The sequence below is a fragment of the Rhyacophila brunnea genome, unplaced genomic scaffold (genome assembly GCF_057557595.1).
Source record: "Rhyacophila brunnea isolate RB1 unplaced genomic scaffold, BYU_Rbru_1.0 scaffold_16, whole genome shotgun sequence".
Lineage (NCBI taxonomy): Eukaryota > Metazoa > Arthropoda > Insecta > Trichoptera > Rhyacophilidae > Rhyacophila > Rhyacophila brunnea.
In genome coordinates, this window is record NW_028232816.1 from 2,588,560 (window position 1) to 2,602,982 (window position 14,423).

Genomic DNA, 14,423 nt, shown 5'->3' on the forward strand with positions numbered 1-14,423 from the left:
AAAAAAAACTGCTCGAAAAACGTAAAAAGTCCCTTGACTTTGGTTTAACATGAAATTTCTTGAATTCTTCGGTAAGCATTTTTGGTCGGAAGAGGCACCTAAATAAAAAGGGTCTCTGAGAAACAAAACAAATTTTCAGAAGACAACGCGTGCTATATTTTTCCCCAAATACTATAATTTTGGAGGCTCTGTACTATAATTCCACTTTGCAAAGATGGCAACACTGACACATAGTCTAAAAATTATAAAATGGCAAGTATTTATAGTTGAAATCGAAATAATTAAACGTCAATATTGACGTACGTGGGGCTACTTAGCTTATTATGATATTAAAAGTAAAATAAACAATTAATTTTGAAATCTCACGATACATTAATTTGTAAGTAGAGAACATATTTTTATAAAATAGTTTACATTCAAAATGTGTTGTAGCTCCCTTAAAATACATAACACTAATGTATTTATAGGTTAACAACTTTACAGCAAATCCATGAAATTTACCCATCTATGGTTAAAAAAATCTCTTTCTTTTCAGATTATAATGTTGCCTTTAACAGGTGTAAACTATTCAGAGGTACTGATCGACGAAATATGCCTCGAAGGCTTAGACGGTATTACTCTTCAAGCATTATGGGTGCGATTAGCCGAAAGATTGGGTTTCGAAATACCACAAAAACTTCAGCATCGCTTTTGGAATTTGATTGTCGGATTTAAAGACGTTGACTTCTACAAGTTACCAGAACCACGACAACCATTTGTATTACATCAAAGGTTTACGGTGCTAAAAGGAATATCATTTCTAAATGTAGGTATTTAGATGGGTACTTATACCATAATTTTATTACTAAGTATAAGTAATAGAGGTAAATTTGCCGCAGATAACTTTCTTTTTAGACCAAACCCAACCTCACCTAACATAACCTAACCTAACCTAACCTACCCCAACGTAATACAATCTTAGTGTGTGATTCATCAAAATGTATGAAAATTTTAAATTAACAATATTGGATCGAAAACAATCTGCGCCGACAGAAAAGGGTATATAATAATATTATCTACATGTATACATGGAATAAACTTTCTTAAAAAGAATTATAAAAGCTCATGCGGGCATCTGCGACTTATTTACCAAGACGTTTTATTAGAATTTCAGGTAATGGTGCTGCAGATGACCGCATGACCCTTTATAACTTTCTGTTTAGACCAAACTCAACCTAACCTAACCTTTGTGTGTGATAATGATGCATCGAAATGTATGAAAATATCATATTTAAAATTAAAAATTATTGGATCGAAAAGCATCAGTGCCGACAGAAAAAGGTATTTAATATAATTGTCTACATGGGATAAACTGTTTCTGTCAAAAAAAATGATAAATGATCATGCGGTCATCTGCAGCACTATAACCAAATTAAAAATATATAAATAAAATCTTTTTTCTTTTTAACCATGTCTGATCGTAACAAGATCATAATATGGGCCTCCACAAAGTGCAGATTGTGTTAAAAGTTTTTTGTTTTTACAAGAAATGGATGTTAGCCACTTGGTCAACCTATCACAGGGGAAAGCAAACTGCTGCCCGCGGGCCGCATGTGGCCCGCCGGGTATTTTTTTGCGGTCCGCCATCATTAATTGTACTTCTGATTACGAATAACTTTTTTATTTATTTTTTAAAAAATATTGACAATCGATTAAAATTTGTTTAGCAATAGTACGCGATCTATTTTCAATAGATATTGATAGTCTACCGACAGAGCTACAACTTGAGATTATTGATCTGCAGTGTGACACTGATTTAAGAGAATTGCATCGTCGTGAAGAAATCTCCAAATTTTACAATGCCCTTAATTCAGACAAATTCGACCAACTTAAAGATTATGCAAGAAAAATTTTCGTTATTTTTGGATCAACCTATATATTATGTGAACAAACATTTTCGATCATGAACCTCAATAAAAATTCTTTACGATCAAATATCTCCGATGCCCATTTACAAGCAGTTTTGAGAATATCAACTACAAAATTAACACCTGCATTTTAAAAAAAAATGTTAAAAAACGTACAACAGTTTCATTCTTCTCATTAATTTTTTTGTAATGTTTATTTTTCTTGATAATGATTAATAGTGTATATCTAAAGATGGTATTTTACTTGCGGCCCGCCGCTCATTTTGAATTCTTGAATTTGGCCCTCCATCCAAAAAGTTTGCCCCCCCCTGACCTATCAGGTCCATACCCTAGTCCAAACACACGTTGAAAAACAACATTTGAATTTGCCACTCCCAGGATTGGAACCTGGGACTCAGGACATTATAAGCCTAGTAATCGCTCAACCATTGTGGGCGTTTAAAAAAATTAAAATCTAGCATTCTTCATTTTTTTCCTTCCCTCATCAGGTTTATTTTTGCCTTCAAATTGGTGAAGGTATATTTTGAGGGCGCACTGCCGATGAATAGTCCAAACTCTCATATGGTTCTTAACCCTTTTTTATATATATGGCATATTGTTTATTGCAGAAGAATGCTGACATGGATAACTCATATCCATTTTATCCTATTAAAGAAGATCACGGATCCTGTGTTCACTACAAGAGCAGAAAAGAAATATCTACAGAAGTCCGTACGTCTTCACTGAACGATTGTTTGAATAGGTAGGCTTTTTACTAGTATAATCAAATCTATAAGTATGTAGCTGGCAACAACCTCGACCTTGTCAGCGTAATTACGACAACGCAAGAATCAGTTAGTCATTCAACTATCACACAATCACCGCATCTACGATCAGCACATTCTACAGGTGTGACATACTTTGATGAGGGTGGACTACCTCGGGCTTTGTCATTAAAACCCCTTGAAGTTGCAACAATGCGGCCGCGAGTAAATTTCCCAATCGTGAACTACATCAACAATTACAACATTGCAATTTACTGAATATTCATTTATATAAATGGCGAGTCATAGTTGAAGGGTCCCTCACTTATCTCATATTCAGTCTCAGTATCACACCTCGGACCAGCGCACTCTCTTTCTACGCCTCGCCTGGAATCATTCTCACCGTGTCTGGAACTCGAGCATGCCTTCCACCGAGCCTCGAACCGCTACCATCTCTCTTGTGTTATTTATTCTTCTACCACCTCTGTACTGTTTACGCAGCAATAAACTCGCTCCTTCATTCATCCAACCAGTGTCTTTTCATCTCAATACCTGTCACCCCAAAGTGGTTCTCGCGTCCCTCTACAACGTGAACCTAAAAGTAGTTTACCTCACGAAAGGCCCTTGTAGGCACAGTAGGCAAATGGTTGTAACTAGGGATTACAATACCAATGAAAATATCAATACAGGTATTTCAGTATTTCTTATTGAATACTGGTCTTCCATAAATAACATATTACAGAATAAAACAGAAGTATCTATCAATAAATATAGCTATTAAAATCTCTTTAAAACAGAACTTCTACACTCAATTTAATAGGTAAGTAATGAAGAAATAATATTTAATTCATTTTCGAAAAATATTAATAATAACATTTAATAAAAATACTGGAATATCCTTAGACTATAGATACATCTAGACGCCATCCGTTGCATTGCTAAATGAAGCCGCGTGCCTTGCGTTTGGTTTGTGGGCGAGCGAACGCATTCGTCTACAAATTTTCGAGACCATAGACCATTTCGCTAGTGCTCGCCCAAAGTGCTCGCACTAGACGCTCAGAATTAAAATATAATTTTCTTACGTTATATAATATTTTTAAGCGGTCAAAATGCAACCATTAGATAAAGATATCCATAATTTAAATTATTTTAAAGAAACACTAAGTCACTGATATTAAAATATATAATAAAATACAAATAAATTATCACGAACATGTATCAACTTACCTATGAAACGTAATACCATCTTCTTGCTTATCAGTACGGCTACCACATTTTAAGACAACACACAGAACCATCTTTTCTACTTAATTAACTAAAAATATTTACCATTGACTTTATGTTTAACACAAAAAATATCAATTTTAGCAACACGAGCTCGCAAGTTATCGACGCTATGTGAAGCGTTTCGCCCCGATTTGATGGCGATACTTTTGGAAACTAGCTCACACATATGTTGACCTTTTATCTTACTCTAGCGATTGTCGCAGAGATTGTAAGGGTGCCAAATACTTTCTCACTCGCACTCATGCATCGTTTTTGTTCAGGCCTTGGGAATATCGGTTTTGAAATACTGGTATTGCAATCCCTAGTTGAAATGAGATGGATAATAAGATACATCTTTTCATTGAATTATTTCAGGTGGGGAAACAGTCTTGTGATTGTTGGCAAGTTTGAAGCACGGTGGGCCGCGATGGCCCCATCGTCATCAATCCCCATGCAGACCCACTTGAACACCACACAGTACTGCATACTAGAACGAATCGCACGCTCCAGATTCAATGTAAGGAAAATTATTCAATCTGCATTTTAATGTGTTGTAATTGTTACAATAAGTGTTAATACTTTGATACAAACCTACCCTAGATAGCAGCTGTAGCGGAGGAAAGCAGTCTTGTGTATAGAATAGATGCGCTGATAGCGTATATGGCAGAGTTCTCGTTTACACCACGCATAACGCCGCATTTAGACCAAGAGAGCGAATGTTTTTTCTTCCCCCACTCCAGTGAAATTCTCTTGATGTAAACGCTTTTTGTTGAGAGAGCATAAGAATTTCGCTGGAGTGGGGGAAGAATAAACATTTGCTCGCTTGGTCGAAATGCAGCTTAAGTCGGAACAGACATAACGTTGTGTTTTAATTTGCAGGGTGAATTAACGAGCGGAGAGAACTCGCTGTTGATTGTGGATGACGCAAAGACGCTTTTCTATCATCGTAAGATTCTTCTTTGTGTCGGACTGATCACAAGAAAAAACCTGACTGCTCCAATATCTTCACCTGTCAACAGCTGCCTTCTTCTGCGCTTAAAAAGGTTCAAACATTGAAATCAGTTAGGCGCAAAACCCACAGGAGATTGCGGGGTTACGGCATGTGCGTCAATTTTTAAAGCTGCGCCACTACTCAATCAAAATACAATACTTCAGAGTTCACTGAATGCATTCGGTTTACGTATGGCGTTGGTTAATCGCGACACCTCCATGTGGCGACACCTCCATGCCACTGTCATTCACTTTTTTTTTATTTACGCAATGCAGAGTGAAGAGTGACTATAGTATCTGTGGGTCTATTCTATGCTTATCGACCGCTAAAGTGATAAAGTGAAAAATATTATCACACTTAGGGTAGGTTTGTATCAAAATATTAGCACTTATTGTAACAATTACACGAAGCCGGTTTTTATTGTTGCAATAAGTGCTATATTTTAACAGCACCTATCTTGCTGCTGTTAAAATATCGCACTTATTGCAACAATAAAAACCGGCTTCGTGTAATTGTTACAATAAGTGCTAATATTTTGATTCAAACCTACCCTAAGTTTGATACTATTTATCAATTTAGTGTTCGATAAGTATAGAATAGACCCACTGGTCTGTACCTGTTTAATTTAACATATCAACCTGTGAGGTACTCAATCATTTAGAAAATAGGTATATAAATTCACCCTAATAATGAAAAAGTTGTGTGTCACTTTTGCTATCGATGGAATACACCCCACAATATAGGGTGTATCCAACGTTGGGTGTTTCTCAAAATTTTTGGCGTGTGGCCCTATCTTTTCTAACTTCAAAATTTCACCATTTCTACAATTACAAAATGAACTTTCAATAAAAATAAACGAAACTCTGTGAGGACTAAATGTCGTTTGCTTAAGTCTTTCACCGGCACGTGGCCATTAGATCTAATACTTTCACTGCTGACGAGTTAATTACCACATTTAATTATCTTGCTAATTGATACACACCAGGCGTGTCTTTAGCAGTGACCTTGTTGTGGTAATTAACTAGTCAGCAGTGAGTGAGTTAACCCGTGCATGCTAACTGTGCTCCTGTATGGCTGTGAGACATGGCATCTTACTAAGCTTCTAAGGTCTCGGCTTTTGAGCTTTAAGAATCGATGTCTCCACCGAATCTTAGGGGTACATTGGTACGACTGCGTTGCAAACACCCAAGTTCATGAAGTTGGGATACAGCAGCCTTCGATGATTGAGGTAATCATGAAGAGACACTTGACGTGGCTTAGACATGTGTTCTGGATGCCGCGAAAAAATGCGACATTTCGTACCCTTCCTTCAAGGGTTCCATCGCCGCCTGCAGTACTACAAAAGCAATCTACGTGCTGCAGGTCTGACATGGCGAGAGGCACAATAGTTGGCGATGGACCGAGGGAAGTGGCGCAAACTTGTGCTTGCACTATGCCCCAATGCTGGGTCGTGACAGGGTGAAAGAAGAAAGAAAAAGATTTCTTGTAAATTACATAATGAGTATTGAGCTTTCCATGAAAAGCGAAAATGGTTTTTGTACACATTGCTATAAACATATACGAAGTTTGATTGCTTTGACAGAAAATATGAAGTAGTTAGCGAGACACCAAGCGAGAGAAAACGATGCAATAGGCTTCATGTTAGAACGGTCGGAAATAATAACGGTAACATTAATTAAATTTACCATGATTAATTCGTGTACAGTAGAAGAAATCGCAATCTGCGCAATTTCAAGGTTAAGTTGTTCTATCATAGTTTCAAATTTTGTTTAATAAATTAGGTTTTTTTAATATATCTGACAACACGAGACAGAGAGACAATATTATTACTCATTGATACCCAACGCACATCTGTGCTGGCTCTTCAATCCGTAAGGCTAAGGCCACATAGGCAGGTGCCTTGCTTGGTGGCTACGTGCTAGATGACATATCCTAGCGAACGGACGCACACTATAATATCGCAATGGCCACACTGCACGCTTCGTACCTCGCTACGTGATTATTAGTAACCTAGTGAGTCTCCCGGCGAACAGACGTGTTGGTTATTTTTATTGTGTCACCTGATGTTTCTTCAATATGACAAATGTCAAACACCGTATATTTTGAGGTTGTGAATAATGAGGCATGGGGTGTATTGACATCATGCGCCCAACAAGTTCGTATTTGAGACTTTCGAAATTTTAAACTTAAATTCTCTGTGAGAAGTAGCTTTCTGGTTAGTTTTGAGAGTGACATATCGTTGTTGACTTGAGAGCTCCCAAACGTCAATTGAATTTGTACCTAAGCATGTAGCGTGCAATGTGGCAGTAGTGTTTTTAGTGAACAAGCATAGAACCTAGCTCAGCACTAGCAAAGTACCTACCTATGTGGCCTTAGCGTAATGGATCTTGTTTCCCTCACGAAGAGATTTTTTAATAGATTTTCTTTATGAGAAATGGATGTTATCACTTGGTTAACCCACTGTGTATCCATGCTCTGAGTTCAAACACATATTTCAAAAAACAAAATATGAATTTTGCCAGACTTGGGATTCAATACGTTCCATACGGACTATAATGGTCTCACTGCACTTTGTTTCAGATTTACTCGGCCGCTTATATTAAGGAAAGATTGGATTTTCGACGAATGCGTCACACATATGATGAGCAAGCCCAACCGTATTGAATCCGTGCAAGAAATGAATCAGCTGTTTCAGAAATTGGATCCGACTGTGTGCATCAAGAAAGTCCTGAGGACTCCCACCTTCATGAAGTATTTCAAACCCGAATTCGTAAGTTCATTTTTATTGACGTCGTGTAACAGCTGGAAACAATGCTTTCAAAATATCTTCATAAATTATAATAAACACCTTGTAGTTGCTCGTAGTTTTATTTGCATTTTATGTTTGGTTCTATGTACAGCTACTAATTTAAACTTTTATATCGACACATTTTATAAAAAACTATTTTTTATGTTACCTTTATTTTTTCACTGGATGATCGACTACGTTATTATTTAGATATATTTAATTGTTGTTATATACATGTCCAGAAACTTATATGTATGCAGTTCGCGGTATCACACTTCGCCGTAAAATGTTGTATCGGAAATATATGGCTGTATATAAAAGACCGTCCAACCTCTTTGGGTCGTATAGTATTGACATAAAATTCATGTCTAAATAAAACATGGTTCTTGTTGGTTTACACTTTACAGGAAGCCAGCATCAAACAAATTTTGAAAATAGCCGATATACTGGATTATATGTTAGGTTAGGTTTTCATTCGTGGATTCATGAATTTTGCCAAATCAGCTATGAAAATTGAATTAATGTTCATTGAATCTAATAAAATTGGAGACCGTATAGTATACGGTCATCTCTTTCCAGTAAGAAAGCTCACGGCGAACTGTGCCACGGTGAAATGTTTTACGTACAATTTACATGTAACCGGTTATATAATATAATGTTTTTTGTTAGTTTTACATCCTTGCGGATGGACAAGGTCGACTTATATCAACTGTTTGATGACAAGTGACTTTTATTGTTGACTGAAACAGTTCTGCCGATAGATGTTACTATAACTTCTTTCCTTATTTGTAACACAGGCTACCGGGCCCAATTACAATAGTGCAGTCGTAATGAATAATGAGTGTGCACTCAACGCATTTATGAGAAAGGTGCTGCGAAGTTATAGTAGAAGAAGAATGGCATATCGATGGCCTAATGTTAATATCCCGTAAGTGACTTTTTACAAATTATGCAGGAAACTAAAAAACTAAATATTTAATATCCCGTATCTGACTGTTAATAGTTCACACATGTTGTAACTATATAGCATGCCAATAACGTGTAACGTAAAAAGTGGTAAAGCAAAGCACATAACGTCTAATAAAATGATAACATCCAATAAAATGTGACATATTATTTATTATTATAAATAAAGATAAACATCCAAATTTGTTATATTACTTACTGTTTAACCTTTTAAATTACATTTTGAAGCTGAATTTAACACACGTCATGCAACACGCTTGACAGCTTAGTGGAAAGATACAGGCTATTACAGGTTTATTCCTTCAATGTTCAGATACGGGAAATTACTAAAATGGCTGTATCATTTTTGTTAAAATAACTACCGATATGGGAGTTTCGCAGTCGATGGGCAGTATTTTTGTTGTTTTTAGTACATCAAAAAGTAATTTTCGTCATATAGGTCAGATACGTGGTATTGACATTAAACCATCGATATATGACAACCTTTTTTGATTTTTAATTGGCTCTAAGACAATCAGATATGGATCTTAGCCGCCGCACGAAGACTTTTTCTTTTTGTTTTTAGGAACAGTGGATTAAAATCAAAGGTAGCGAGCAGGATCAATTCATAGACTGTTCGATTAGTAAGTGCGCACCCTGTGCTATTTCGGCCATCGGATGAGAAATAATTCTTATTATCTATATATGAAAACTATTATTGTAGACCCAAACCAATAAATTATTGTTTTTTAAAAGTTTTAACATATCGTCGCTGTAGGATTGGTTTCCCGAAAAGACCAAATGTTCAGGAGACGAAAAACAAATTTCAAAATCCTATATTTAAATACATGGAGATATTTAAATTGTTATTTTTACAGCATATGAATGATGTATTCATTACCATTACAAAGTAATTTAAAGAAAGGGATGGTTCTAGTCCAATTATATACAAAAAAACATTCTGCATTAAAAGGTCGATTTTGACAAAAACGGATATTCGGGAAACTAATCCTATAGCGACGATATGGCATTATAAAATTGTTTCATACATTCCATACATACATACATAATACAGTATAACCTCGTTAATACGAATTCCACAGGACCGAAAATTGAAAAAAAATTCGAATTACGAATTATGAAATGTATGGGGGAAAAATATTTGAATTTCATCTATATCGTTTACGATCATAGATGTGCCTACCAAATTTCCGGTGCCGTGTGTCGTAATGGGTGATAAAATGTCAGGATTATTTTTATTACCTTCTTAAAATAAGTAATTTATGATGTTTTAAGAAAAGTCTGTCACAATTTTCAATGACTGGCTCATGAAATAGTATACTTTATTACGATTTATAGAATATTTTTATATGCCAGGACTCTGAAATAATTTCGAATTACGAAATTTGAATTAAAGGTATAGTTTTATATGAAAATAACGTTCAAGGGACTTTTTTTTCGCGAAAAATTTGAATTACGGCGAATTTCGAATTATCCGTGTTCTTATTAAATAGATTCTACTGTACATTCCAATATCAATCAAATTTACTATGGCTAGTACTAACAATTTACGTGTCCGAGAATCGAGACATAACAAAACGATTCTCTGCAGTCTTTTTGTATTCACCGTATACACGCATTTTTTTTTTAACAGAAAGCAAAATACCGAGACCTGTATCCTAATGCTGAAGAAAAACAGTGGAAAGTTCCCAGCAATGGACATGAGCGCCAGATCCACGCCATTCAACTTAAAACAGATATAACATCTCACAAAGAAATCCAAGAAGACGTCAATGAAGACGAACCCCAGCCAAAAGGTTTCAGAATAAGATTATGTTAATAATATCATTCTCTTTTAATTTCCGTGATATTACAACGTTTTTATTAGCTCGTATTCGCAATCGATTTTTAACTAACTTCCTGACTAGCTAGACATTTGAAACTTTTAGAATATTTCAGAACACGATGCCAATGCATTCTTTTAATACTTTTAGCCATCTTTAAGCAGAATTGAATTCATTTTCAGTTAATTCTGTTTTGTATGGAAAGTTATTTCAGAAAAATCCGTAAAAAGTAAAAACTATTATTTGTTTGCTAAGGGGGTGGTCCTAGCAACAAAATTATTAATATATACATGCGTTACTATGGAAATCAAAATGACATTTCAGTATTCTATATTTGTTTGATTGTTTTTTATTTAATTCATATCAAGTACAAGTTTGAGCATATTTCAACAGAAAATTTAAAAACGTATATAAAAAGTTCTTTTTATCTTGTAATTACTTTTATTATTAGGTTTACACCGATAGCTAAGGATGCTAAGACTTGGACAGTTGACGTAGTTTACGGTAGGGCTTAGCAAAGCTTACGGGCCACATTAAATTTTTTGTTTTAATAACGGGGTCGCAAATAAGAGAAGATCTTTAAAAATACAGAATAATGAATTTAAGAGTTATGATTAAAAGCAAAATACAGTTTTTACATCAATCAAGAAGAAACTTTTCTTTCCATAACTCATAGAAAATATGCGTTCGTTTCTAAAATTTCTCTTATTAATTAATTTCGCATATTTTTTTTATGAAAATCCATAAATCCATAAGTGTAAAGGAGCGTACTCACTAATGCGTTTTATTCGCAAAGCAACCGCTACAGAAAATATAGCGCTTGCATTTGATATGAATTTCGTGTTTGGCTACCAATGCGTCAGCTTCGCAGCCATAGACTAAATAATTTTATTTCCGCGCCAGATGGAAATTAGTAAATAATATTAATATTTTGCGCCAAAATTCTATAATTTTCATGAATTGAACATGAAAAATATACGTACACTATAGCGTTTTCAGAATTACTACAACTTTTACCCAATTCATGTAAAATGTATTATACAGTACACTCTCAGTAATCCGCCGCTCGATTATCGGTCAACTACTATAATTCGCCGGTATTCGCTTGTCAAATTGAGTAGTCCGCCGCGTACAAGTAGGTATACAACGCAGATGAGACGGGTTTATTTTGGAAACTTCTCCTTCGTAAAACGTACGTTCATCGCTAAGAAAGTAATGTACCAGGGAGGAAAGTGCCCAAGGACCGCATCACAATTTTATTCCGTGCTCCAATGCAACCGGGATACACAAACTGAAGCTTTTGGTCATAGGGAAAGCCAGGAATCCTAAGCCATTCAAGAATATCAACCTCACTGAACAACTAGTTGTGCCAAGTGATTTACTGTTTAATATTTAGTTAATAAATATGTATAATATAATAAATACTTGATTTTGATTATAAAATAAAACCCTAATTTGTTAGTAAAAAATTCTCAAAAAAAAAAACTATTTTTACGAAATACCTGTTTTAATATTCACCATATTTTGTATGTATGAACTATAATCCGCCGCTTTCACTAATTGGACACTTGTCTGGTTTTTGGGGTGGGGTGGCGGATTACTGAGAGAGTACTGTATAATAACTGATAATATTTACTCTTAATATATGCCATAAGCCAGGTCGGTATCAACCGCTGAGATAATAAAGTTCAATATCAAATAGGGGACTTTGTAATATTCATATATGAAAGGTCTTATTTTCCTGTTCAGATTTTGTAAATACTGAAAGAATATGCAGTTGTTAGCGCCATGCAAAAACATAAAAAGCTAAAATGGGATCATATTGTGCAGAATATTCAACCACCAAACAGTGTAACTAATTCTTTAGTAATATTTTTGCATTATTCTTATGGTTAAATTCGAAAATTCTTTGCAAAACGTAATGCACGATTCTTGGGTGTATGATAATAACACTGGATAAACTTGAACCCATTATTCAAACCCACAGTTTTTACATTTAATATTTTTTCGGTCAAAGTATCCCCACGGAAGGGGTACTTTAGCCCAAAATTTAAAAAAATAATCAAACGAAACTATAATACTTATATTTTCCAAATAAATAAAAATAAAAATATTCAGTCCATCATTTTGTTCCAGTTAGATTTATATCAGTTTTCTTGGAGAAGTAGAATAATTTAGGCCAAAGTCACCCCATGTTATGGTAATATAAAAATATAAAGATTGTTTATTTAATTTATTTTTCCTACTCAATTCCAAATTTGAATTTTTGTGGCAGATAATGTTTGTATTCATTTGTTGTTTTTATCCTACACTAGCTGACCCGGCAAACTTCGTACCGCCTCAGAATCAATAATCTTGTGTTAACTTATTAGCTGAATTAAAATACTCAAAATGAATTAAGTTCAATAAATGTGCAAAAATCAAATCAAAATGAAATAGATTACATAGTTTTGGTTGGTTCAGATTTCGAAGCATGATAACTATCAAGTCAATCTTCAGTTGTAAATTGTGCGGTGGCAAGCCAGGCAGATCCAATAAGTTTAAAAATTCAGTTGGATAGTTGGTTGCTTCGTCTTCGTTTATTACACAGTCGATAGATTTGAAGGAATGCATTGGACCAACGATTTGATTTTGAATTGTGAAGTTTAAGTGATCCACATCTTTGTTCTTTGCCGCAAAAATTGCTCGTTCACTCAACCAATTGTGATTTTTGTGGTTAGCGATGACGTTCGGGAACACTTTGTTGATGAGGTCGTCCTTCGCTGAGACGAAATTTCAAAAATTCAGCGGAAACGAAATCAATCCATTCGATTCGTCGACAGGAACACGGCCGTTACCGATAGTCAGCAATTGCGTGGAGAAATTTTCGGCAGATGGATCGTTTAGCAATGCAACTCGCATGTTTGTCGTCAGCTGAAGTTTCTTCACATTGCGCCACAGAGTCTATGATTTGGTAGTGTTTGGCGGAAATTGCCAGATAGTAGAATCATTGTGCCACCAAAACATCTTGAGTAATTGCGCAGATCTTTCATAGTTCGATTGAGTGCTGCCAATGCGCATTTGTGCGCTATTGTGCATTCATCCCAGGTGATGATTTTACTTGCTACCAAAACTTTGGCCATTGCTGAGTGTTTCGCAATACTGCTTGTCGGTGTTTCAGTCGTTTGAAGGTTTAACGGCAATTTCAATGCTGAATGAGCCGTTCGGCATCCTTATAACAACGTGGCCGCTATCCCAGAAGAAGCTACTGCTACAGAAATTTTGGATCTCGCACGAACAGTGGCCAAAATCAATGACATGAGAAATGTCGTCCCAGTTCCACCAGGCGCATCGAGGAAAAATAACAAACTGCCGCACATGAGATAACACATGTCTTCGATCAAAAGCAAAGCCTGGTTATGTATCTCCTCATTCACTTCGAGATCGGGATTCTCTGAACTGACACAAATTCGAAGTAAAATGTCATCTGACATGTCATCCTTGTACTTGTTCCACAGTTCAGGTGGATTTGATGGGAAGCATGTCGAAATAATGATAGCAAATAATGTGCGTATCTGACTTGGAGATGCAGAAACAATTGCTACAGCGATTTTCATGTCCCAATGAATATCGTTTTCAAGCAAATTGAGCTGTTTACATGCAGCACGAAATGTTGGACACACTACACCATTGACATTTCGAAGTGATTCAAATTATGTCGGCCCACGAACATTTACCATCAACAACCGCAAGTAGAAGCATTCGGCATTCTTCGGATGAACTGTGTGAATGCGACCAAGAGCATCATTAGAATGCACATCCGGATGATCAGGAACCACATCGCCTTGCTTCCGACGTTGAAATTTCTTCGATGAAGCGTTCCAAGTGTAATAACGTGGCATCTCAGAGTAGAACAACGTTTGTGCGAACGGATTGCTTTGACAAATTGAAAAGAAACTG

The 14,423-nt window shown here is 35.6% G+C and overlaps 1 protein-coding gene across 1 annotated transcript in view; it reads left to right on the forward strand.

Moving 5' to 3' along the window:
• The first annotated feature begins 262 nt into the window (after positions 1-262).
• Positions 263-14,423, forward strand: part of LOC147074200 (general transcription factor 3C polypeptide 1) — a 32,288-nt gene continuing 18,127 nt past the window's right edge. Inside the window, exons 1-7 of the mRNA XM_085944017.1 lie at positions 263-379; positions 536-805; positions 2,516-2,649; positions 4,292-4,433; positions 4,796-4,959; positions 7,488-7,677; positions 10,295-10,457. Of these exons, the coding sequence (XP_085800143.1) occupies positions 542-805; positions 2,516-2,649; positions 4,292-4,433; positions 4,796-4,959; positions 7,488-7,677; positions 10,295-10,457 (1,057 nt within the window). The 5' untranslated portion in view covers positions 263-379; positions 536-541. The remainder of the gene's footprint in view (positions 380-535; positions 806-2,515; positions 2,650-4,291; positions 4,434-4,795; positions 4,960-7,487; positions 7,678-10,294; positions 10,458-14,423) is intronic.